The sequence below is a fragment of the Rhinatrema bivittatum genome, chromosome 7 (genome assembly GCF_901001135.1).
Source record: "Rhinatrema bivittatum chromosome 7, aRhiBiv1.1, whole genome shotgun sequence".
NCBI lineage: Eukaryota > Metazoa > Chordata > Amphibia > Gymnophiona > Rhinatrematidae > Rhinatrema > Rhinatrema bivittatum.
This window is the reverse complement of record NC_042621.1, coordinates 152,727,472-152,754,262: the sequence shown is the minus strand read 5'-3', so window position 1 is coordinate 152,754,262 and position 26,791 is coordinate 152,727,472. Positions and strand designations below refer to the sequence as shown.

Below are 26,791 nucleotides of genomic sequence, written 5' to 3'. Positions count from 1 at the left end.
AGTGTTGGTTTTTTTAGGAGGGGCTTGACAATAGCTTGTTTAAGAGCATCTGGGACAGAGCCTGAAGAGAGGGAGGAGTTTATGATGTCTGCGATGGGTTTGGATATAGTGTTCGGGATGGAGAGGAGGGATTTTGTGGGAATGGTGTCTGAAGGGTGGGAAGCTGGTTTAAGTTTTCTGAGAATAGATTCCACTTCTTTAGCGGAAGTCAGGTCAAGGGTTTGGAGGGTGGGTGAAGTGGGGGAAGGTTGGAGGGAGGGGGAAGGGGAGGTGGATGGAGAAGGGTGTTGAAATCTGCGGAGGATGTTGGTGATTTTTGTGAGGAAATACTGGGCGATTTCTTCGCTCTTAGTGGAGGCATCATTCTCAGGGATAGTGGGCTGAGAGGATTTGGTGAGGTTGGCAACATAATTGAAAAGGGCTTTCGGGTTGTACATGTATTGGTGGATCTTAGCTGAAAAGTAGTCTCTTTTTGTTTTGAGGGTGGTTATTCTATATTGGTGAAGGGTAGTTTTGAAACTTGAGGCGAGTTGGGGTGAGGGGGCTTTACGCCAGTTTCTCTCACGCTGCCTGAGGGTATTCTTTAGGGATCTTAGTTCAGTCGTGTACCAGGGTTGATGATTTTTTGTGGGTTGGGTAATGTTACGTCTGGAGATGGGGCATAGTTTGTCAGCAATTTCAAGAGTCATGCTGAGCCAGGATTTGATGGCAGTCTCTCTAACTTGTTGAGCCTTGACAGAGACTGGGACTTGGAGGTCAGTAAGCAAATAACACTGTGCAAACTGCTAGCTAATTGGAAATTGTATGTTTGGCAACTGCTATGCCCATTCTGTTAGGATCATGTAAGGATAGTGGACCCTTGTACTGTGGGGTGGTTGACACAGCCTAATAGGCGAACCTACTAGGCCCATGCCGACAGCTGGCAAATATGCCTTGGACAGGGACTAGACTGAAGCTTCGCCTATATCATCCCCATTCTCCATGGGCTGAGCTTTTGGATTTCAGGGGCCAGTAGGACTTACACAAGGGTCCCATAAGGCATATATATAGAGAGAGTGTCCAGCGGAAGGCCAAGGTCAGGAGAGGCTGTGGTGAGACCATTGCCTAGTCAGAGGTTGAGGCAAATAACCAACAGGGCACAGACAGAGTTCATAGTTGAGGTCAGAGGCAAGTGGCAGGTAACAGGGAGATCCAGGTCTAAAGCTAAGGTCAGTAGCAAATAGACAGAAGAAGGACTGGGATGAAGGGAAGCCAGGGACAGAGCAGGCTGGACTGAGCAAGACAGGCTGAACTAGGCAGGACATGCTGGGCAAGGCAAACTGGACAATGCAGACTGTACAAGGCAGGACATGCTGGGAAAGGCAAGCTGTGCAAGGCACACTGGACAAGGCAGGACAGGCAAACAGGAACCAAAGCAGGAGCAACACACACTGCATCCAAGCAGGGAGAGCTGTTGCTGAGGCAATCCTATGGAGCATGGCTGGGCCTTTTATACCCAGCTATGTGACATCATTGCTGAGTGCCGGCAGCCAGGTTTCCCACCACTGGGACTTCATAAGGCTCTGTGCTGCGCTGCATGAGCACCTAGGGAAGCCCAGGAAGCAGTGTTGCAGATGGCATCATGGTGGCATTCCTGCCTCTTCGTGGGCCGTCAACATCCTGGGGTGAGTGCTACCAGTTATGGGATGACCCTCTGTCTTGCAAAGATTATAGATCATAGAAGTCAAACCACTGGGATGCCTGTAAATGTGCTTGAGTTCTCTGCAAGCAGTAAGTTATGGCTCTTTTATAGAGTATAACGCGTCTTCTCATCCCAATGTACAAATGGCTTTGGAAAAAACATGGGAAGATAATGGCTTGATTAATGTAAAACATGGAGACAACTTCTGGTAGAAATTTTGGGTGAAAATGAAGCACCACCATGATGTGAATAAACTGCAGTTAAAGTAAATAAGAAACTAAGGCTTGTAATTCACGCACTCTGCTTGGTGAAGTAATTGCCACTGAAAATACCACCATCCAGGTTAGAAATTTCAATGGAACAATAATTTGAATGGAGGTTTCATTAACTGAGCAAGGACAACGTTGAGATTTCAGGGCAAACAGGGCTTTCAGACAGACAGAGGGTTTTATATGCTACAATCCCTTCATAAATTTGGAAACTAAACAATAAATAGAAATCTGTTTTCCCTCCACATGAGAATGATACCCTGCAGTGGTATTCAAACACTTCTTCATAGAGTGCAAAGTTCTGATGAAGACAGGGAGAATAGCCATCTCAGAAAATCATTAGGGTGGCAAGCAGAAGGATCCAGGGATGCTGAATGACACCATGTCAAAAATCTTTTCCACTTAAAAGCATATAACCTCCTCGTGGATGGTTTTCCTGCATAAATCATATCTTACACTTCTTTAGGCAGTGCCCAAAGAGAGAGTAGTGTGCACTCAACCTCCAAGTACTCTGATGAGATGAGGTAGATTGGGATGGCCCAGTCAGCTTTCTTCCTGGGTGAGGAAGGAGGGCAAGTTTCCTAGCTAAATTGGAGAATGTACGAAGAGTTGAAAAAGTAGTAATACCATATATACCTGGGCCAAGCCGGAAAATGAGAATCATGTCCGTTGGTCTTGTTTCACCTTTTGAATTGTCCTGGCTACCAATGACTGTGGTGGAAATGCATTCCAATTCAGCAGAAATGTATTCTAAGCCAATCTGAAATCGCTTGGAAGAAGGGGATTCTTAGATTTTCCAATTACTTTCTGTAGTGTACAGGTCTATTGATGGTCAACCACACATGGAGAACAGGTCGACTGTGACTGATCCAATGATCACTCATGGAGTCAGAAAGTATTAGAGATGTACAAGATTTTCTCTAAACCACCTTTCATTTCATATACACAGAGATTAAATATTCATGAATGTGTAGTTCGTACAGCTAACTCTTCTCAACCACAATCTGATAGAATAGATGCTGAGTATTACACATGTGGTGTATGCGGTTTGTGTGCCCAAACCTTGGAGGGCCAGGTGTAACTGAATGCAAAATAACCCACAAATATCAGACATCATGTCAATCAGTTTTAGGATGTATGCTTTACAATGCTCATGCACCCTTGTGCATACTGGTCAAACCAAAAGTCCAGTCTGAATAAAATTAACTGCGTACAAGAGTTGTTTGCACACTAAAAAATTGATCATACTTTTGACCAATTAATGTGGTCACTTATTGACCACATTCCTGTTTGTCTACGTGGTGGTGATCGTGAAAAGTTATTGAATTTTCATGAGCAGTACTGGACTTTTCCCATCAATTCAGTGAAACCTTTTGAATATAATGAAGCGATCTAGTGGCATTCATTATATTGATATGAATATTAATAGTAGAAATATTGTTTCCATCTGGTTTATGGTTCCTGTTTCAACTTTTATATTTGTGTAGATGTGAACATTTGATTGGCCTATGTCAATTGTGACGGCATTTTACAGCGTCTTTTTCTGTTGGTGCAGAGGCCTGTGAACAGCCGAATGTTACCCTGACATAAAGCTTGCTCGAAACATGCTGCCATGTTAGAATTAAGAACTTGGTGATCATCTCAATATTGGAATGTAGAAAGATTTTGAATACGTTTTGTGGATTTGCTGATTACAAGATTGTTATGGTGGGACTACGAATATGAATATAAGAGCACTAATACATAGAAATATAATTAAGTATGGACTATATGACTGGAATAGAGGATGACTGCAGCATGCGAGGTACAAGGGACACCGACCCTGGATTTGGGAGGCTAGAGTTCTTCTGGGTGAGCTATGCTGATGGTGGAAAGATAGGAAGCAGTAGTATTGTTATTATTCAGGTGTTGTGGGCTGGGTCATGCCCAGCTGGGAGGCTCATTGCCCGGACGTAAACCCACCCTTCTAGTGTTAGCCAGCAGAGAGTTCTCTGCTGGCTAACCTTTAATGCTGGGTCTGCAAGGGCTGTGCTGGAACTTATTGAGCTGCTGAGATCTCATCCTTCACTTGCCCGGAAAGGGAAGCCTGCTAGTCTGCTTTGTTTTCTCCCTCCCATCCACAGGGAAGCATTTTGGTCAACCAGTGAAATATGAAAAACTAAAGGCAGTACTGGCCAGAACTTGGTGAAAAAAACTGGAAAAGGTGGTGTACAGTTCCCTGAAGGAATACACTAAGATATACAATGAATACCCTAGATTTTCTCCACCCACCCTGAAATTCTGACCAAAAGCCAGAAGGAGTGAAGAACACAAGTAGGCAGACACAAGGGCTGCAGGCTATAGAGAAAAAGTCACTAGCCTGTATTTATCAACCCCAACCAAACAACTCACTGCTGATTCCAGTAGGGACTTAGCCCCCGAGGTAGACCTCTCAAAATGATAGGTACAGCCAAAACTGAGCATGAACCACCCGGGGAAGAAATCCAGAACTCTCCACAAAGAGACAAAAAGAAGGGATGCCACAAGTGCAAACCCCTGTAGAAACAGGATTTCTTTACTTACCTAGTAATCCAAAGGGAATCAGGGCAGGGTCAATCTGATTTCAGAAAAGATTGCCCAACAACCTGGCCTAGGTATCAATACCCAAGGCCATGATTACATATACTTTCCCCAAGGAATCATGTGGTCCAGTAAGTGGAAAAACGGTTACATGAACCAGGACCTCCCAACCTGTACACAGAGTTATCCCTAAAAAGGGGAAGTATAGCTTGCAAGCCACTGCAACAAAAGTGTACCACCTCTGTTGCGGGGTCCCTCATCCCCTAACTTACACAGCTATGGATACAGCGAGAGGTTGAAAGGCATACCTTCCAACTAAGATGCAAATGAACCAGAACCTTCCTCACTGAGGTAGGGTCCCGCATGCGAGAATGATTGGCAAGAGTGGTCACCCGCAAAAATTGCACATTTTGCTTAGAAGGTATTAAAAGGGTGACTCCCGTGTGGGAGAAACCCTTAATCTCAGCTGAGGAGCTGCCCAGAACAGAGATTCCAGGTATGACAGGGAGAATGAATCCGGAATAACTCCCTCGGCAAAATAGACCTGATGCTGACCTAGGAACGAGCACTAATGCCTGACCTGCTCTCAGATCCTGCAGGGAACAAAGAATGACTGCCAGTCAGAGGTAATGAAATCCCTTTTTCGGGAAACGGGGAACAAGAGCCATCCCTTGTAGGAGTGGAAAACCTGGCATCTGAAGGGAGAGGGGAGTGTGGATTACTGTCACTGATCGCTGACCAAATCAGCTGCAGGTAGGCCACAACAGTAACCCATGGACCAGCAAGAATGGACCAACGACTACCGCTACCGTCCCCCCAACACTCGCAGGTCCTGGCCTGCAAGGAGGTACACCTATTCAAAAGAATCAAGGCTCCAGTTTGGCAATGGTTCTGCAAGGGATAGAGCCCCAGAGGCTATCTTCCGAAGGAGATTCAACATAAGTTAACATGGGACGAATAGAAAGAGATACCTCTCTACTGTGGGAGGGAAAGACTCGCAGCACTACCCTCCTGTTATCTATGCCCCTGGTGGTTTGACCAGGAACAGTCTTAGGTCAGTCTTGTGGCAGCAGCTCACAACCTGCTGTGTGCGCCATGAGGAAAACACACACACACCCCTACACTAGAGGGTAATTGAAAGAATAGTACCCTCCGCTTTTAAAAATGTGATCAGAAGTACTCATGCAGCTGTACCCCGTTCTGCACATATACACCCCATCACCATGTTTGTGGGTAGAATCTCACGGCACAACAGAGTCCGAACACCACATGTTAGAGTTGGCAATTACACAAATGCCAAAAAACAATTAAAGCATGCGTAATGCACCTTTCTTGCTAGTGTCTCATCACACCTTAAGGTGTGAACAAACGAGGAAGCTGATACCTTGGCATGATGATGGCAGTCCCACTATCTCTGGCACAACTGTGCATGGCACAGATGGAGAGAATGCTGCCCACCAGTGCTTGAGGTGCTTGGAGAAGTAGACAACCCCCGCCATATCTGTCTGCTAATGATGTGCTCCAGTGTCGCACTAACTCCTAATGGAGTCAGCATATACAGCGTGACGACACGTCCCCAGAGCCAGTGGGGTTCTGACTATGGATGTCCCGGTGGTGGGCAGCACTGTCCCCATGGTACCCGACAACGCTCCAAGAGGCTGATTGCAGCCCTTGAATTGGGGTTGTGTATGGCTCACTGCCCTTTCCATCACATAACTGTGGAAGGGAAGCCCATGGTAACTAATGGTGCCCATGGTGCTCTGCAGTGGTGTCCAGTAGTATCCAACCATATCCACCAAGGATCTCCAACACCAATGGAGACCGGTGTTCGAAGGTGTTGATGTGCTGGCAGTACTGATGACACTCGCGGTGTCTGAAGGCAGAGGCCCTGCAGCACCAACATGCAGCATCAGTTCCCAAAAGAACCAATGATGGTTGGCATCCTAAACAATTCCTCTCAGCTCAGCTATGTGCCCGAGGGCATCGATGCTATGGGGATGATGGCATCCATGCCAGTGCCTATGGCTGATGCTAACCTCGACAGCTACTCTGGCACTTGGCAGCACAGATTGTGCTTGAAGATCCGCAGGGCCTCCGATGCCCCATGACCCCAGCGCCTTTGATGCTGTATGGTGGCTCCAGACACCCAAGGATGTCAGCATCTATGGCACCTGAAGGCCTTATACCATCAATGGCATACCACGATGCCCCTTGATGTCCCTTCTGGAAACTGCAAAGGGGCTCATCGGTGCTCCCCATGCATGATAGCCTTGAGGACACCAGACCACCTTAGCACTCCAGGATGCCTTAGGTCGATGGCGACCCCGGCAATCAAGGGTGAACATGGCACATGAGGTGAGTGACCAGGCGCTTGATGGTGATCCCAGTGTCCCCTGGCAGTGATGATGCTCAACATCGTCAAGAACAACCATGAATGGCATCACTGGCAAACATGCCCGATTGTCTCTATGGCATACAATGGCCTCGAGGGTGGCCCACACCTTGATGGTAAGGAGGGAGGCTCTGATGGCATTGAGGGTAAACATGGCACTTGAAGGAGGTTCTGGTCTCTGATGTGGACAGGACCACGATACTCAAAGATGGTACCGCTACTCCACTGCATTGAGGCCCATAACACCTGATGATGTTTGGGTTGATGTCATTCCTCTGGTGCATCGAGAACACATGGTGCTCGATGGAGTCTGTGGCACATGACGGTACCTGCTAATGTCTAGGGCATGGAAGGGCTCTCGCTTCCAGCCAGGGTAATTGAAGCATGCAGAGCAACTGATAGCACCCACGGGCAATGGCCCTTACAGTGTTGAGAGCAGTTACACACCTTGATGGCATTGATGGCATTCTGGCACCTTGATGGTGTCAAGGGTGACTATGGTGAACAATGACAGTCCTAGTCTCTGACTGAGTCCTGACATCAACATAGCAGACCATTAGTGCGATGGCATGGGTGTGCACGGGTAACTGTTACCAGGTATGGCACCAAAGGTACAGCAGCCACACTCCTGCTCACCCTCTCTCACAAGGAGACTGCACTGCCATCACTGGCGAGCAGGAGGGGAGGCTATATCATTCAGAACTCCTGTCCATGGAGACTAGTTCCATAGAAGTGGGGAGGATGAGTTCTCCCCCCTACAGGAATGATGTGGTTCTCAATCCCTCCACTGTGAGTCTCCAGTGATGTCAATCGAATGTGAAACAACATGGAACTCCTGCCCGGGTAGAACTCCGGCGAGTTCCCAGGCTCAGTGGGCTACACACTTTACACACAGACTGCATTCTGTCAGCACCAGAATAAAGCACAAAAACAGACAGAGCAAGGAGAGGACACAAAAACTAAACTGCAGATGTAGTATTTATTAAGGAATAGAATTAGATTCTACTAGACTGCAGAGTCTAAGGCCCGCCATGTGGCTGGCAGAAATTCGAAAGGAACAGAAAAATTAAAATAAAAAACAAAAAATAAAAACTATCATAAGAAAAAGAAAAAACAGCTGCAGCTCCAGAAAAAATCACAACAAAATTTGTGAGGAGAGAGCAAAGCTGAATACCGTGACCACACGACTGCAAAAAAAGAGAGACTGAGAGGACTCTACTTAGGGGGCAGGTACAGCTGCACATGCTCAGTAGGGTGTGTTTGAAAGCTCTAGAATCTTTAAGATCAAAGTTCCTGGCCGGGCTGCATCCGATGATGTCACCCATGTGTGAGGACTACCATCCTGCTGTCTTCTGAGAAGCTCTAAATATCTTTTTTTCCGCTTGTTTGGAATTTTTTTACTTTTGTCAAATATCTCATGAATATCTGCTTTTATGACAGCTACAATTTGAAATGTATATAGGCATATATATATATATTTTTTTTTTCCATCTTCCTGAGGTCATATGTATTTTCAATACATCCAGTCCATAAGGTATAAATCAGCACAACCAGGTAAGAAATGAACTCAGGGAAGGACTTTACAAACAGAGAGCGTAAATTTAATATAATGGTCACAGTTTATTCTGAAAAAGAAAAGCTGTAGCACGTAATAAGACAAAAAAAGAGACCTAGAAAAAAGGGTCAAAAAGAGGAAGCTATTGAACCATGAAACAGGCAGTTAGAAATACTGAGCAATCTAACTAGCTCTGCTGCCTTAGAAGCAGTTACATATTATTGTTTTTACTTATTTTCTTTCAACGATCAATTGCTGTTGAAATTCAGTAAATGCAAATTTAAAAAATGCAAAACAACTTGCACCCCTTAAACTCTTAAAATTGCTTATTCTTGGCTTTATTTTGCTTTCTGTCCATTATATTACTGTCTTAACCGTATTCTTCACTTTCTCCATGGGCATTTACCTCTCTCTCTTTATAAATATACAGCTAGAGGCATGAAAACAATTTCATGAAAACAATTTTGGAAATTTAACCAGACAACCTCAGCTTGGGTCCAATCTGATAGAATTTTTGGATTTGCTCCAAACCCACTTGAGAATTCTGCTGGACTGGGGAAAATCTGAAAGAACTTTGAAAATGGTGCTTTGGATTTTCAAAAAATCAGAAAGAAAATAGGGAAAATTCAATGAACCCAAAGACTATTTTTCTAATATCTGAAACAAATTTTTTGTATCTACTTTGAATTTCTTCAAACATTTCTTTGGCAAACCAATTTGATAAACCTGCAAAATTCTTTCAGCTTTAGCAAACTGTTCGATTAACATATTCTGAAAAAATTCTCACATCTCTAGTTACAGCCAAGTTAAAAAAAAAAAAAAGAGACAATCAGAAAGTGTCAGTACGTGTTATGACATCTCTACATAATTTTGGCTTCTCAGAAAACCAGAGCAGCACAACAAATCAAAGTACCTGTCAGCACGATGATGCTGAGAACTTGTAGTACGGAATGCACCAAAGTATCAGGCTGAAGCCGACTTAAATGTACATGCTGTACATGCTCCAAGCTCTGAGGCTGCCGCTCAGGAAGATCCCACAGGTAGCCATGCTTCAAAGACACATACGCCAATAAATCCTGTAGAGCTGTCACACCCACTATATTAGATCACAAAAAAGGAAAGAAGCAAAAAATGCATCACATGGGCTTTTCTGCATCTTAGAAAAAGTACAAAGAAGTGTAAGAATCTCAAACTTGGAAAAAGATTGCAGAGATTATTTCTAAAAACCAGAGAAAGCATTTTAAGGACATTGAGTTTAACCATTCTGCATGCACTACCCATATTTCTACATTTCAATTGTAAACAGGTCTTATGTTATCAGAAAATATTAGCAAAACAAACCTGGAGGGGAAAAGCCATATATGATGAGGGCCTGGTGAAACTGTTTTGGCTTAGCTATTGTTTGGCACTATTTTCAGATAATTTTCTTTTCTTTTTGGATAGTCAGGGATGTTTGAAAAGTGTATACATTTCTGATTCGGATACATTGTCCCTATTTAGTTTAAGCTTGGTTTTTATACACATTTTTTGTTCAAGGGAAAAGAGATAAACCTAAGTATGCCACCTGTTTAATTTTGGATATTCCAGGAAAAAGTCCTGTGAGCAGCAACTGATAATATACAGTTATTTGTTTTCATTGCACTTATAAATTTCAGGTTTTTTTGTGGCTGACAGTCCTAAATAAGTTTAGTTGCATTCAGAGACTGGAATTTCATGTAAAGTTTTATTACTGAGCAGCTGGTCTAGTGAATTTTTTAAGCAAAATATTTGTTTGCTTGGTTGCATTTCTCCTTGAAAGATCTTCTGTCTACATTTATGCCTGCTCCTGTTGCTGGATTACAAGGTCAAGAATGATTTAGGAGTTAAAATGATTACATATTGGGTTAGTCCTGTGATTTAATGATATCAATGCAAGAGAACAACGCGACTTTGTGGATTCTGTCAGTAGGGCAGTTAAAGTTTTGTGCACATTGAACAGGCAATTTGGTCAAGCTTTGGAAAAGGAAGTGAGCCCTGTTGGCAGGGGAGGGTATTAAAAGGTGCAATCTGAGAAGACTTCCTTTCGAAGAATTGGCCAACAGGGGGTATAGCTGCTAGGATGGCTACTTGTTTCGGGCATTAAGAATATGGATCAGTTGCAGCTGCTCCACTCCTGCTTCAAAGAATTTAAGTTTGAGAAACTTTTAGATGCTTGGCGCTAAAAAAAACAAACAAAAAAAAAAACAACAAATGGTCATCCTTGCTCTGTCCATTTTCCAAAATGGCACCAGCCAGTCGATATCTTGCCTTTGCCCCTATCATGTGATGGGGCAGCTGATGCCAATTTGGAAAACGGCTGCTCCCAGGTTCAAAATCTAGGGGGTACTCCAGGCACTCATTAGGATGGGCTAGGGTGAAGGATGCAGGGGTTGGCATCCAGGGAGGGAGGTTGAGAAATGGGAGGGGTTTGAGATTGGGGACTGTGCTGCTAATTTAGGAGGGTTAAAGTTTATTTTTTGAACTTTGGCTGCCTCAGGAAGAGGATGGGACAGGGGGGGGGGGGGGCTTCTGAAACTCCTGGTGTTAATCTGGGCCATTTGGACCCTTTAAATCATGGTAGTCCCACAGCCCAGGCCTGCCATCACACAGTTTTGGTGGGACTCAGCTAAACTGGGGTATTTTACTGCCGGGGAAAATAGCACACGGTTTCCTAGTATCGCGGCTTAATAAATGTCCTCCTAAGTTTGTACCTGAGGCAATGGAGGGTGAAGTGACTTGCCCAATGTCACAGGGAGCATCAGTGGGGTCTGAACATTGGCTTTCCTGGTTTTCAGACTGCTCTCTAACCAGTAGACCACTCCTCCATTTCTTGGAGATTAAATGTGAGAGTACATTATGCTATTAGCAAGCCCAGTAACTTATTTCATATAGCCCACTGAATATATAGCAGATTTTTGTTTCTTCCAGATTATAGGGATACTGAATGAACCTGTCCCCACTAATCATTTCCAGATAATTTCTGCAACCACATCAAATTGTTCTCAAAGACAATTAATGCCACAACCTTTATACTAATTGTTAAATACTACTTGATGGAGATTGCATCAATCATTAATCATACTATTCAGATTATTGCAAAACTTGACTGGAGAAAGGCTGCTCAGTCCTGTTCATCTGCAAACACTATTATTTAACTACAAACTATTAACCCATAAAAAGCAATTGCTCCACTGATTCCACAAAGAAAAACAATGATGATATTTGGTACACCTTGTAAACCAGTAACAGAAAATGGCCAAAACAAGATTATGCAAAATTCCTGCTCAAGGGCATGGAAGACATCATTGAATTTAGAAAAAAAATTGGATTGCCACAGAAAAGAACATTTTTATCAATTGCTTAAATTACATTGGCTAATAGAACAGCCATCTCTCAAACAGATACTAATCTAGGTAACAATGAAAGGCAACAGATTAAGCGCATCATGATCCTTTGAGGCACATCTGTTATCAGCAGTGCCATTATAAAACGGCAACATTTTACTTTCTTTTAAAAAAAGTTTTCAGTACTCATTATAGTCCCTCTGTACACCAGCGGGACTATAGTGAGTTACTACTACTGCATACTGTATTTATGTAGTCATTCGGAGTGTGGATAACACTCTCTTTCTTGTATGTTACTTAGTGATTTAAGTAATTTTGATAGTAGATAGAAATACAACTACATACACATTCAGAGATTTGATTCTGGCCCATAGGGAATGTGTAATGATCGATTATAAAATAAAAGCTGTATTTTGAAGGCAACAACATAACTCTTGTATAGTTGTGCCTATGTCTTTTAAATGCAGAGCACAAAACAGGAAATAATCGGAGTCCTGCACAAACACAACCTTCAGCATTGCACCAAGGGCTAGACAATAAAATTGAACATTATCACTTATTGAAGACTAATTTGTTTGACTATCCAGACAGAGATACATTTGTTAATTGTGGTATTCCTCGTATTCTCCCTGGACAGGTTAACAAATCCAGCATATTACACTACAAAACCATTATCAGTTGTGGTGGCAGGGAAAGAATTTTCCGCTGACCCAGATCAACAGCTCAATATTAGTTTTGATAATAATTCTGTCTGGCCACATATTTGTAGCACAACATATAAACATGCCATGAGTCCAAAGCATCAGAGACACTTTTTTAAGTGGTTTACATGGGTGAAAAGTGTCTTGCCTGCGTCAGCTGGCAATCGCAAAATTACCCACCGTCACTGCAGATAAAAGTCCACAAAGCATGGATATTTATCGGCACTGAGTCACATGACCACAAGTGCTTTGTACCTGCAGTAATTTTCAAACCAAAAGTCCTCTTGAACTTTCCCTTTGAAATTTGATGCAAAGTACCCACGGACTTTGCACCACTGTGGGTATATTGAAAATTGACCTCTTATAATAACCCCCACCCTGTACAAAACCTAACTGTGGCTGAAATTGTCATGCAGTTATAAAATTTTGTTAGAGAGCAACAGAAGGGATTTAAAGGGGCTTGCTGAAGATAAAAGTTACTTTGTAACAATAAAACCTTCTTAATTTCCTGTGTGTGGCTGCTCTGTGCCACCAAGGTCATGCTTATTCAGTTTAATAATTAAAGTCACTTTCACTGTTAACAATCAGTTACTACACAGGAACTATAACCTCAAACTTTCAGAATCACTGTCTGGCCTCCTTGGGGTCTTCCTCTCGCCAGAAATGTACGGTAAAGACTGAAGGATTATCATTGCTCTCTGGGTTATATTTTGTTTTTGCAATCATAACAAGCACATTGCTTGCCCCAAGATATGGTTCCCGAACTACAAGGAACAACAGATCAAATGTTCAATCAAGATACAATGCATTAAGAGTCGTTGCTCCTGCCACATTTAAGAAGGCTTGGCCATTAGAACCATGAAATACACAGTACAAGGTAAGCGTTCAGGTGAGCAAAACCTGTGCACAAAGACACGTGACAGGGTATGTAGGCAATAATGTCCTGCATAGGAAGGCAGAACAATATGAGAAGATGCTGGCAGGAGTCAACTATTGTGCCTGGTTGAAAAATAGCCCTAGGAAGATTGATGATGTCAGCATAAATCAACAGAGGTCAACTAGTGCATCTTCCTGGGCTTCAATAAAGAGGGCAGGATCAGACTCCTTTCTGGCTATGGCCAGGTGGAAGACATCAATAATTAAAGGAGTATTAATAGGTCAACTTGGAGGTTACTAGGGATGGACGAGATGCCTGGACCTGCTGATAGAGACAAACTGTGAGTACAGAGGAAAAGTAGACTGGGTGCTGGGTCACAGAAACTCCACCAGCCTTATGATCTCCAGGAGATTAGGAGTTTACAAGAAAATGAGTATCTGAGAGCAGTGAGGATCCCTAGCCATGTTCCTAGCCAAACACTGTTTAAAAGGAACCGAAAATGACCAAACCTTTCCTAGCATAAGGAGTAGGACTGTGGCGGTGGAGAGGGTTCACCTAGAGTTACCATTTGGCTCATTTTTTGGAGGACAGATTGATTCAGTCCTGGGTTTATCCCTCTGTAATTCTAATTTCCTTGAGGAAATCAGTGGGAAAAATGTAGAACTACAAATCTCTTCATGCAATGAGGTAAAACCAGGCCTCATCAAACTATCCTCCAAAAATGGAGCCTAATGGCAATCCCTACATTTGGGTCTATACCTGAAGTAAGGATAGCAGGCCCCTACGTTTACCTTCAGCCCCCTTTATTTTGTGCTGCTTTGTTCTAAACAAAACTGTGCACCTTCAACCCACATCTAAGTGGAAGTTTTCATTTCCTACTGCCTGGAGAAGAAGGCTTATTCTGACCCTATTAAACAGTAAAGAGATACTGGCAACAACACTGCTTATTTCATTGTAATCCATGATATAACCTTTGGGGGAAATTTTCAGTGCTGTGGGACAGCTACCCATAGACTTAATTTTCAAAAGGAGACGTCTTGTACACGTTCCCTTTGAAAATTAGGTTTGGCAAATTCCATGTGTACAAAAGTGCTCGCGGACTCTGCACGTCCCGCCTGCAGGGGCAAGGTCGTATTTCATTTTGAAATCCCCGAATGTTCTTTCTCTCCCTTGCTCTCACAGAACTCGGTGGCTGGATTTGTCTGCTGAAGGGGGGGGGGGGGGGGGGGAACAATTTTCAACCCAGAAAATTTACTTGGATAACGGCTTACTGACACTAGGCAAAGTCCTATGAAAATTGTCCTCTTTATGTATGTGATTACTTAAAAAGGATTAATGCTAAAATATGTGCCACAGGAAAAAGTTTTATTCCACTGCATTCACTGCTACTGTACAGTATTTAGAAGCAAAGGAGGGTCTGAAAAGAGAACAATTTGACTGGCTGAATGTCTTTATAATGAACAGCACAATCCACTTTTTCCACATATGGACTATAAATATCAGTTTGTGGGACACTTCATCAGAAAGCCAATGGAAATTTATTCCACAAAACATTCTGTCATTTCAGCTTGAAAATTTCTGAGAACACCATTCACATTTATGAGAAGACTCTATGGACAGTAAGTCATTTTAAAGCATGCATTCTGTTCTTACACTCTTTATGATTAAGACTTGAGCAGCGTCCAAGATTCAACAGCTGGCTTCCAAAAGATGTTTGCAGCATTGTCTCCCCATACCAGCTGTCTTCATACACAGAGACATCTGGAATAAAAGAGGCAGATATCAACTCAGATCAACCCAACAGGGGCTGTGCAACGGACTTAAGGTTGTTTACCTCCTGCAAGTAGACCAGTATATGTGATATTGCTTCAGTAGTATTATCGCAAAATAACTGCCTGTAGCAAGAGCCAGATCTCTTGAGCTGAAGGCAAAGTTATTTAACAATGAAAAAATAGTTATTATCTTGCAACACGTTTTGCTAAGACCACTGTCACCACTAGAAAATGGAATTTGAAGAAATACAATGTGGCGTCACTGGTAAGATTCAACAGGCCTCTCCTATCAGTTAATGTTCTTTGAACCAGGCTGCAGATTAGTTGTTGCCAAAGTGCCATTCTTTAATGTGCACTTCTTACCTGAGAGTAAGACAATATCTCCAGGAAATACTGTCAGAGACCAAAATGCAGCAGATCTCCACAACACAACCTTTCTCTCAACTTCTGATTGATCAAACACTACAATGGTTGCTAAGGGAACTGTAGACCCAGCCTTAGGTCCAGATTTTATCTGTATTTCATTTATGCGGCAAGCATGTACCACTGTGACCAAAACAGTATACTTCTGGGACTTGCAACAACAGTTCCTAAGCAGGACAGATTTCTTGACGAGATGTTGAAACTCCAGCACTTTCTTTAGGTCTTCCTTCAAACCATGATTAGCTGGGGAATGCATCTGCTTAACTCTTTTTGAGTCTTGCTGATTTTCAAAGGCAGTGCTAGAATGATCTACAAACTCTTCAGGCATGCTCATCCTCCTCTTGGAGGAGTCAAGACTGGATTTAGCAAGCTGAGAGCAAAGTATTCCTGAGCTCCATGGCTTGATATGAATCTCAGTTTGAAGTTCTTCCCTGAGCCCACTTGAGAGTTCTGAAGATGCCTCTGTATTTTCCTGGCAGGCTCTGCCTTTAATTGTGTGTAACATCTCACAGTTACTGGTTGTCTCCAGGCTCACAGGAGTGAAGAGTTCAAGTGAGCTGGCAGTGTCTTTACTTGGTTCATGCTTGATCAAGTGGGTTCCAAGAAAGAGCTGATTGGATTGAAATAATTCAGAGCAAGCTTCTTTGTCTTTTCTAAAATCTTCCGTTTGTGTAACATCATTCTGCATATGATCTTGCTTTTTAACCTGTCTTTTTTCTTGAATTGCAACTTGACTTGCAGTTAATATGCTAAGGAATTCAGTATCAGCTGATACTTCTTCGAGACAGACACTCTCCGATTCTCTTGGCCCTTTCCATTGCTTTGCTCTGTCAGGAAAACAGGCCTCCAAGTACTGACATATAGATTCATGAAGGATATTATGATGGTGTGAGGGATCATTGTTTTGATCCAGTGAAGATGGCTGTATGTGTTTTGTACAGGAAATCAGAACAGATATATCAGCACAATAATTTCCCACATTTTCATTGCCTTTTTCAGTGATGTCTACAACACACTGACCATCTGTGTGTGCCTCACATAACTTTCTATATTGTTGATCGGCTTTTTTAATCACATGTTGATCTGTGACACTACCTTTAGAAATCTTATGACCAAAGACAGCTGTAATATTCTGGCTTTTGGTTGTAGTTTTGTGAACTTCTGTGCATGCTGCTTCACTTTCATGTGCTGTTGAAAAGAGTTCAGATACACCAGTCGTCACCAGCTCAAGGTTTTCTTGTTTGCTATCATTGTCTGCCTTGCATTTATCAACACCAACACTGAAAAACTGCTTGTCGCAAACAATATGACTTTCTCTCCATGTTTCAACATTGGCTACTGAAGGACGCTGCTCTTTGGAGGTCTCCTGCTGTGTTGCAATGATTGGTGCCCCAAGAAAAATGTGGATTTGAAGTTGTTTGGACATCTTCCTGAAGAAAATGTAGTCTCCCCTAGAAAAGGAATAAAAAAAAAATCTCAATTTTTTACTTCTATTAACCCAGAGACAATAACTTGCATGCAGCATATGCAACACTTTGGAAATGAAGAATGATCTTCAAAAGTGAAAGAAGGGCTCAAAGTAGTAGTGCAAAGCAAGTCAACTACAGTTTCAGGTGAACTTCATTCCCAATTACAAACTGCTTATAAATTACTCATTGTCCATAGTAACAGAGATAAAAATTGCCATACTGGGTCAGACTGGAGAGTCCATCAGGCCCAGTATCCTCTTTCCAATAGTGGCCAATCCAGATCACAATTACCTGGCAAGATCCTAAATAGTAAATAGCTTAAGTTTAAGTCTAGCTCTGCATGCTCTAATCTGAGTTGCTACTTGCCTTTTCTGTTGTCCTTGGGGTGTAGAAGGCTCATTATTTCTGTATTCAATTTATATTCTGCCTTTCAGGCTCTTCAAAGCAGATTGTATTCAGGTACTGTAGGTATTACTATCCTTGCCATTTCTTTTTTTTTTTTTTTTTTAATTTATATTTTATTGATTTTCACAATTTTTACAATTTATGAAAACAAAGAAAAAAGTGGCATATGTATTTCTTTTCCATACATAAAGTAAATACAATATAAAAATACTCTATACACTTCCACAATTACCTATATTTAGGAGGAGACAAAGAATAACTAATATTTTAGTAACCAAATATCAATTAATAGAAAATACAGAAAGAGAGTATTTAAATTTCTATGTGGCTACTGTCTCTGATACAGAAGTAGGTTGTTTATCTAATAAGAAATTTTCTAATTGCATTGGGTCCAAAAACCCATATTTTCTTCCATTATAATTCAGCAAACACAAACATGGGAATTTTAAAAAAAAGGTAGCACCTAGTGCCACAACTCTAGGTTTTAATGTAAGGAAAGTTCTCCTCCTAGCCTGAGTGGCCCTAGCCACATCAGGATAGATTTGAACACAATGTCCACAGAATGGTATATCTTTAACCGAGAAATATTTTTTAAATAATTTCTCCTTATCCTGTTCGGAAATACAAGATATTATCAGAGTAGCCCTCTTATTTATCAGGTCTACCGAATCTTCTAGAAAAGTCGATAGACCTGGTGAGGGGGGTTCTTCCCTAACAACTTGCCCCCTGGATTCTCCAGGGGATTTCTGAGGTAAATAAAAATTTTTAGACAATTTAGGGATTTCTTCCTCCTCATATAAGAGATTCTCTTTGAGGTATTTTTTAAATAATTCCCAAGGGGATAGGAGCCTAGTCATTGGAAAATTTATTAATCTTAAATTTTTTACCCTTATTAAATTTTCCATATATTCTATATCTTTATGGATAGTCAAACTATCTTTGATAAAAGCATTCTCTGATGCTTGTATCAGTTGTATCTTATTTATGACCGTTACCATATCCTTCTCACATTTGTCAATTTTCTTCTCATGATTTTCTATACACATCTTATTTTCTTTAATAGTGACCATCAATGAATTATTCATCTTAATAATGTTACTATCCATCTTCATTATCATTTTTCCCAGATCTTCTAAGGTTAGCTTCCCTTGGTTTCCCCCTAAGGTTCCACCATGTGGCAAGCTATCCTTCATACTGGTAGAATTAAATTGCTCTAATAATAAGAAAGAACTTTTCTCAGTCCAATTGGCTTCAGCCTGATTACTCAGGCTAACGTCCTTTTGGACCAATCCTACCGGTTCCTCAGCTGGGTCCGATGTTAATACACCAGCTGGCTGTGGGGGAGACTTTGGGCCTTCGCCAGGACTCAGAGATGCATAAGACTCTGCACCCCCACTGTCCTCCCTTGGCTGTTCCACCATCCTTACCACGTGGTGGTTCATGGGTCCGATGCGTGTTTGATGACTAGATGAGGAGGTTATGATCTTAGCCTTCCTTTTCCTCCCCATGGAAGGTAGTTAAAGATCGAAACAACAAACCAGCAGCACCCTCTGCCGGTACCCGGTCTTTTCCGGTCTAAGCCGGTCAAAGGCGCGCGCGGCTTAGGCATGGCGCCGGCGGCAGCGGGGCGCCGCCCCTCGAAAGATTTTATAGCGAGGGGGGTGGGGTAAGCGTCGGGCTGACGTCACCTCCCAGCGACTCAGTCTTTCGCAGTTGATTCTCACCAGCTGATACTCTCCACAGAAGGAGCGGGCACCTCTCTCTCCTTCACGCCTCCTCCTGGTTTGGTATTCTCCCTCGAAAGATTTTATAGCGAGGGGGGGTGGGTAAGCGTCGGGCTGACGTCACCTCCCAGCGACTCAGTCTTTCGCAGTTGATTCTCACCAGCTGATACTCTCCACAGAAGGAGCGGACACCTCTCTCTCCTTCACGCCTCCTCCTGGTTTGGTATTCTCCCTCGAAAGATTTTATAGCGAGGGGGGGTGGGGTAAGCGTCGGGCTGACGTCACCTCCCAGCGACTCAGTCTTTCGCAGTTGATTCTCACCAGCTGATACTCTCCACAGAATGAGCGGACACCTCTCTCTCCTTCACGCCTCCTCCTGGTTTGGTATTCTCCCTCGAAAGATTTTATAGCGAGGGGGGGTGGGGTAAGCGTCGGGCTGACGTCACCTCCCAGCGACTCAGTCTTTTGCAGTTGATTCTCACCAGCTGATACTCTCCACAGAAGGAGCGGACACCTCTCTCTCCTTCACGCCTCCTCCTGGTTTGGTATTCTCCCTCGAAAGATTTTATAGCGAGGGGGGGTGGAGTAAGCGTCGGGCTGATGTCACCTCCCAGCAACTCAGTCTTTCGCAGTTGATTCTCACCAGCTGATACTCTCCACAGAAGGAGCGGACACCTCTCTCTCCTTCACGCCTCCTCCTGGTTTGGTATTCTCCCTCGAAAGATTTTATAGCGAGGGGGGGGTGGGGTAAGCGTCGGGCTGACGTCACCTCCCAGCGACTCAGTCTTTCGCAGTTGATTCTCACCAACTGATACTCTCCACAGAAGGAGCGGACACCTCTCTCTCCTTCACACCTCCTCCTGGTTTGGTATTCTCCCTCGAAAGATTTTATAGCGAGGGGGGGTGGGGTAAGCGTCGGGCTGACGTCACCTCCCAGCGACTCAGTCTTTCGCAGTTGATTCTCACCAGCTGATACTCTCCACAGAAGGAGCGGACACCTCTCTCTCCTTCACGCCTCCTCCTATCCTTGCCATTTCTACCCATTCAAATAATGGACAATATATCCCAAATGAAGAAATAATATGATAGTTTTCAAGTTTTATTGTTTAACTTCACACTTTGGTGAAATAAATTTAATCCTTAGTTACTAAGGGGCCTATTTATCAAAATGCATTAACGTGGTTTTTTTTGTGTTCAAAACTGTTTATTGCATTTTCATATAAACAAAACCAGAAATGAAACAAATACAAATGAAGGAAGATTCCATAACCATATGTACAATAGATGTCTGATATCCACTAGTCAACTCATAAAAGCTTTAAGAACCTCTTCTCCTATTTCTGTTAGCAGAGTGCCAGATGTCCAGCTATGAGTCTGTTCATTTTTATATTTAGGTCCCCCCCTCCCCGTTCTGCTAGTAATTGACTTATAAAGATTAAAGTATTATATACCTGGGGCTGTGTTCTTGGATCCCTCCAACAGAGGACTGAAATTGTATGAGATGTAAACTGTTACTACATAATATTATTACTATTAGTCTTAGTATTTTCTGTTATTCTCTTACAGCTTGCTGTTCAAATAGATTCTTGAAATGTATCTGAAAAATGCATACATTTTTTAAAACATTTTTTATTTATGCATTTTACAATATAATATTAAGCATTTCCACTTGAAAGGCAATACATGTGGTATTACAACATTAACCAAAAAACAAAAGAGATCAAAAATCACAATTTAGTACCACATATCTAACAAGCCCACAATAAATGATCCAAGATATACACTATTCATTAAGAAATCATATTATAATTAGAAGTATTAGCGATAATGGATCAGTATATAATTTGACAGGTCAGTCTACTAGGGATGTGAATCGTGTGCCCAATCGTTTTAACGACTGATTTCGGCTGGGGGAGGGGGGGGGGGGAATCTGATTGGCATGGTTTTCTTTTGTAAAAAAATCGGTTTTTCGGTTAGTGCGCACTAACGGGAGTGATGAAACATTGAAGGTTAGCGTCTGTTGAAGCAATTATTCCCCGTGAGAAATTTGGATAGGAGAAAGAAAAATTCGGGAGTTGAATTGGCTTTTGCTACTGGCCTGGTTGAAATTAGGATGCAATGAGGATTATTGAAGTGACGTTTAAAATATGAGTATTGGGGCACCCGTATACAAAGTATTATACTTGGAATAATGGACAGTAGGAACACCATTAAGTATATGAAGATGTTGGAGAAGAAATAACCCCTGAAGAAGCTATATAGGGCGAAACAAGGGTCCTTGTAGGGTTGTGCTAATACTAATATATGATATAGTCCTTTGAAAATACTAATATATGAAAAAATTGTGTGTAATAATATGAAACAAAATGTTTTGGTTATGAACAAATTAATATATGTAAAAAATTAAGGGGAAAGTGATTACATCTATATTGGGGGTGGGGATTTAATTTTAATATTGCCCTATTGGGGCTTAATGAATGTGGATGGATGTATGAGGATGAATGCTGGATATTTTAGGGGATATTGATATATGTGCAATAGGGGAGAGTATGTGCAATATGGGTGTTTCAATGAAGATGATGTATGGGAATGTTATAGGTTAAAATTAATTATGTATTGGACAAATTTATTAAAATAAATGAGTGTAATGTGATATATGTAGTAATTATTGTATACTACCCTTATGTGATGGTTTAGGATAGTAGACAATGAGTCAGCTGTAGCCAAAGGAAAAATTGGGAGGAGGGTAAGTTGTACTTGCTTGCTAACATAGAGAAGGAAGCTATTCCATTCTCATCTAGAAGATGCCCAAGTGTCCAAATATCACACTTCTGCCAAATGGACCAATTTATCATTACCTTATCAATTAAGAGAGTAGGATTGTGCCAAAGGGAAGCATAGTGGCTCATATTCCATTTCTTTTTTTTTTAAACAAGGAATCCAGAGCATGTAAGGCCTTATGAGTGGCCAAAACTGTAGGAATTCTCTGCATACAAGGTGGAAGTTTCATGCCTGGAAGTAAAGGTAATGAGAAGGGCAAACTAAACTCCCGTTCCAAAAGCAACCAGATAGATAAATAGTGAGCTTATTTTCTGAGACCACCCATTTAATGCCATAGCGAATCAAAAAGGCCTTATGGAAATAATGAAAATTAGGGAATCCAACTCCACTACTTTTCTTAGTCAGTTTCAATTTCCACATCACAATTCTAGGGGATTTCCCGGCCCACAAAAAGATAGATAGCTTCTTATCCAAGGTGTTACGATCCCCCCTGTTGCTGCGCTACAGGTGGTCTCTCACCTTCCTCCGGAGGCCGCTCCGAAGCCAGGGCCTCGCCTGTGTTCCACCCGGGACTTGCTCCAGGGCCTGAGAGGCCTAGCTGTGCCTGTGGCTTGCATGCCAGCGTTTGGACTTCCTGTTTGGCGACACCCTTCTCCTAGGGGCCGGCCCGCAGCTCTCCACCTTATTTATAGGACCAGCGAGGGGCGGTCCTGGCAAGCTCCTCCTAGGGAGTTGCCTACAACCTCCAGTATTTAAGGACTTTCTTGTCATTTGCAACTGGCCTGCAGATTGAGCATTACAGTCGCCTGTAACCTTGCCGATCCAGGTCCTCCATGTATTGATGGCTCCTTGTCCTGACCTTGCCTTGATGTCTGTTCCTGACCTTGCCTTGATGTCTGTTCCTGACCTTGCCTTGATGTCTGTTCCTGAAGCTGCCTGATCCTGTTCCTGTTCCAGTTGTTCTGCCCTGTGTCTTCGTCTGGTTCCTGAGCCTTCTGTCCTGTTGGGCCCTGGAGTGGCCAACAGGAGGGATTCGTCCCCCGGGCTCTTGAGCTTCTGTTCCTGCCAGCCGAAGGGGCTTCGGATGTCAGTATCCCAGCATCGGAGTTCCTGCTCGCCTGGACCTTTCCTGCCCTCTTCTACAATGTCTCGCTTCAGCCTTGCCCTGATGTCTCCAACGTCTTGCTTCAGCCTGTCTTGGATGTCTGCTTCAGCCCCCGTCTGACGTCTTCAGTGTAAAGGACTCTGTCTGCCCTCGCCTCTGTCCGGCCTGCTGCCCATTGCCGTTCCCAGCGGCAGGTCCAAAAGGGCCGGGAACAGTCGGAGGACCGTTCATCAGTCAACTTCCCAGTGTTGGCTACCATGGGCGTGCAGGTCCGGCTGAGGGTCAGACTCTGTGCCTGCTTCTGTACCCGCCTGGCTCACCATGCCTGCCCAGCTCACCTCCCACGTTGTGGCTGGGGCTCCTCCCTAGCTTTCGCCGAGGCCCAAGGGCTCACCGCCAGCTCGAGACGACCGTGCCCGCGCGCGCTCATAACACAAGGAACTGTAAAAGGCCAGGGGAAGAAGTTCTGGTGCCATACTCAATATATAGTTAATCTGTGAAGCAAGGACCACCAAGAAAGGTGAAGAGGGGAACATCTGCTGGCAGTGTCAACAACAAGGCATGACAGGTGAGACTGAATATCAATCATCAAGCAGTCAGTGTGGGGAAAAAAGTGCATGCCAAGATATTTAAATCCATCTGGGGACCACTTGCAGTCGAAGCCGGGTAAAACTGGAGGTGTGCTATAAATATTCAATGACATTAATTCCGTTTTGTCCCAGTTTACCTTATATCTGGAAAAAGCAGAAAAATTAGAAAAAAACTATAAGAGAGTAGGAAGGGAGTCATCTGAGAAAGAAACAATAAAAGATCATCTGCATAAGCAATTACCTTGCAAGTGTGCTAATCATAAGTGAGTCCCTGAATACCTATATTTTGATAAAGTGCCAATTAGGAGGGGTTCCAAAGACAGGATAAAAAGAAGAGGAAAGAGGGAACTAAATCACGGTGAACCTGGAAGGTGTGGTAGGTCTGATTGACAAACTGAAAAGTAGTAAATCACCTGGACCGGATGGTATCCACCCCAGAGTTCTGAAAGAGCTAAAAAATGAAATTTCAGATCTATTTCAATTAATTTGTGACCTATCATTAAAATCATCCAATGTACCTGAAGACTGGAAAATGGCCAATGTAATCTCTATGTTTAAAAAGGGATCCAGGGGTGATTCAGGAAACCTTAGACCAGTGAGCCTGACTTCAGTGCTGGGAAAAATTGTGAAAACTGTTTTAAAGAATAAAATCACAAAACATTTAGATAGACATTGTTTGATGGGACACAGTAAATATGGATTTACCCAAAGGAAGTCTTGCCTCCCACATTTCCTATATTTTTTTGAAGGGGTGAATAAACATGTGGACAAAGGTGAACCAGTAGATGTGGTATATTTGGATTTTCAGAAGGCGTTCAACAAAAGTCCCACATGAGAGGCCTCTAAGAAAACTAAAAAGTCATGGGATAGGAGGCGATGTCCTTTTGTGGATTGCAAGCTGGTTAAAATACAGGAAACATAATGTAGGATTAAATCAGTGGTTCTCAACCCTGTCCTGGGGGCCCCCCCAGCCAGTCGGGTTTTCATGATATCCACAATGAATATGCATGAGAGAAAATTTGCATGTTGTGGAGGCAGAGTATGCATGTTGTGGAGGCAGAGTATGCATGTTGTGCATGTTGTGGAGGCAGAGTATGCATGTTGTGGAGGCAGAGTATGCAAATTTTCTCTCATGCATATTCATTGTGGATATCATGAAAACCCGACTGGCTGGGGGTGTCCCCAGGACAGGGTTGAGAACCACTGGATTAAATGGTCAATTTCACAATGGAAAAATTTAAACAGTGGAGTGCCTCAGGGATCTGTACTTGGACTGGTGCTTTTTAATATATTTATAAATCAACTAGAAAGGGGTATGTCAAGGGAGGTGACCAGATTTGCGGATGACACAAAATTATGCAGAGTAGTTACATTTCAAGTGGATTATGATGAATTGCAGGAGGACCTTTTGAGACTGCAAGATTGGACTTCCAAATGGCAAATGAAATTTAACATGGACAAGTGCAAAGTGATTCATATAGGGAAAAAAAACCCTTGCTGTAGTTACACAATGTTAGGTTCTATTTTAGGAGTTACCACCCAGGAAAGAGATCTAGGCAACATAGTAGATAATACATTTAAATCATCGGCCCAGTGTGCTGTAGTGATCAAAAAAGCAAACAGAATGATAGAAATTATTAGGAAGGGAATGGCAAATAAAATGGAGGATGCCATAATGCCTCTGTATTGCTCCGCGGTGAGACCGCTCCTTGAATACTGTTTGCAATTCTGGTCACCACATCTCAAAAACGATATAGGTGCACTGGAGAAAGTGCAGAGAAGGGCAACCAAAATGATAAGGGGCATAGAACAGCTGCCCTATGAGGAAAAGCTAAAGAAGTTAGGGCTGTTCAGTTTGGAGAAGAGATGAATGAGGGGGGATGTGATAGAAGTCTACAAAATCATGAAAGGACTTGAACAAATTAATGTAAATCAGTTATTTATTCTCACAGATAATTGAAGGACCAGGGGGCACTCCATGAAGTTAACAAGTAGATCATTTAAAATAAATTGAAGATAATTCTTTTTCACTCAGCGCATAGTTAATCTCTGGAATTCATTGCCAGAGAATGTGGTTACAGCAGTTAGTGTAATTGGGTTTAAAAAAAGGTTTGGATAAGTTCCTAGAGGAAAAATGCATAAAGTGCTATTACGGTAATTATTAAGCAATAGTAGCCTGTGATTTGCCAAGTACTTGTGACTTGGATTGGCCACTGTTGAAAACAGGATACTGGGCTTGATGGACTCTTGGTCTAACCCAGAATGGCATATCTTATGTTCTTATGTACGGAACACCCCTGGCATGTTCCCCATCTTAATACAAAACTCTCTGATAGGGTGCTATTTGCCATCAGTCTTGAAGTAGGGTTATTGTAAAGGACTTTAATATACTGTATGAAGGCAGAGCCAAAACCAAATCAGTCCAAAACTCTAAACATATATGCCCATTCTACCCGGTCAGAAGCTTTTTCAGCATCAATTGACATAGCAAGAATGGGCATATTTTGAGTCTGAGCAATATGAACAATATTATGAAAGAGACATGCATTGTCAAATATTTTCCTCCCATTTAGGAAACCAGTTTGGTCAGGATGAATCAGATCCCAAAGGAATGAATTCAGGCAGGTAGCCAGGGCTTTAGAGTAAATTTTATAAACCACATTTAGAAGTGAAATTGGTCTATAGTTTTGAACTAAAAGGGGATCCCTGCCAGGTTTTTCCAGCAGAACAATATTAGCTTCAGAAAAACTACCCTCTGCCCATCCAGAAGAGAAAAAAGAGAGATAGAGCTTCAAGAGCCTGAGGGACAGTAGGTCTCGAAATGCTCCTCAGAACTCCACAGAGAGGCCATCAGGGCCAGGCGACTTACAAGTGGGAAGAAAGCCTATTGTCCCGTCATACTCTGTAATTTGCAATGACGAATCCAAAAAACGTTTTGTCAGCTATACTCTGATTCAGATGGTGCAACTGAGAAATGAAGGACTCTTGCTGGCAGTCCACATTAGAGACTTCCAAGGAGTAAAGAGAGGTATAGTATTGTTTAAATTGTTCCATGATCTCATCATCATGAGTAAGCACCTGGTTCTGAGGTGATTTGATAGCATGAATTTTGGTTCTATTTTTCTT

General features: G+C 42.6%; 1 protein-coding gene and 1 long non-coding RNA gene across 5 annotated transcripts in view; one reads left to right on the top strand and one right to left on the bottom strand.

Annotated features, from left to right (window-relative positions):
• Window positions 1-26,791, bottom strand: part of SHLD2 (shieldin complex subunit 2) — a 202,111-nt gene that overhangs the window by 58,026 nt on the left and 117,294 nt on the right. For 3 of the 4 annotated variants that reach the window (XM_029609425.1, XM_029609427.1, XM_029609426.1), the window contains 3 exons: window positions 15,532-17,042; window positions 15,050-15,157; window positions 9,370-9,552 (listed from right to left, as the gene is read on the bottom strand). In XM_029609425.1, the coding sequence (XP_029465285.1) occupies window positions 9,370-9,552; window positions 15,050-15,157; window positions 15,532-17,017 (1,777 nt within the window). In that variant the 5' untranslated portion in view covers window positions 17,018-17,042. The remainder of the gene's footprint in view (window positions 1-9,369; window positions 9,553-15,049; window positions 15,158-15,531; window positions 17,043-26,791) is intronic. The other variant, XM_029609428.1, reaches the window with a different exon arrangement.
• The window catches only part of LOC115095540, a 130,685-nt gene continuing 117,066 nt past the window's right edge, over window positions 13,173-26,791 (top strand). The window contains exons 1-2 of the long non-coding RNA XR_003857804.1: window positions 13,173-13,396; window positions 14,964-15,015. This is a non-coding gene — a long non-coding RNA (uncharacterized LOC115095540). The remainder of the gene's footprint in view (window positions 13,397-14,963; window positions 15,016-26,791) is intronic.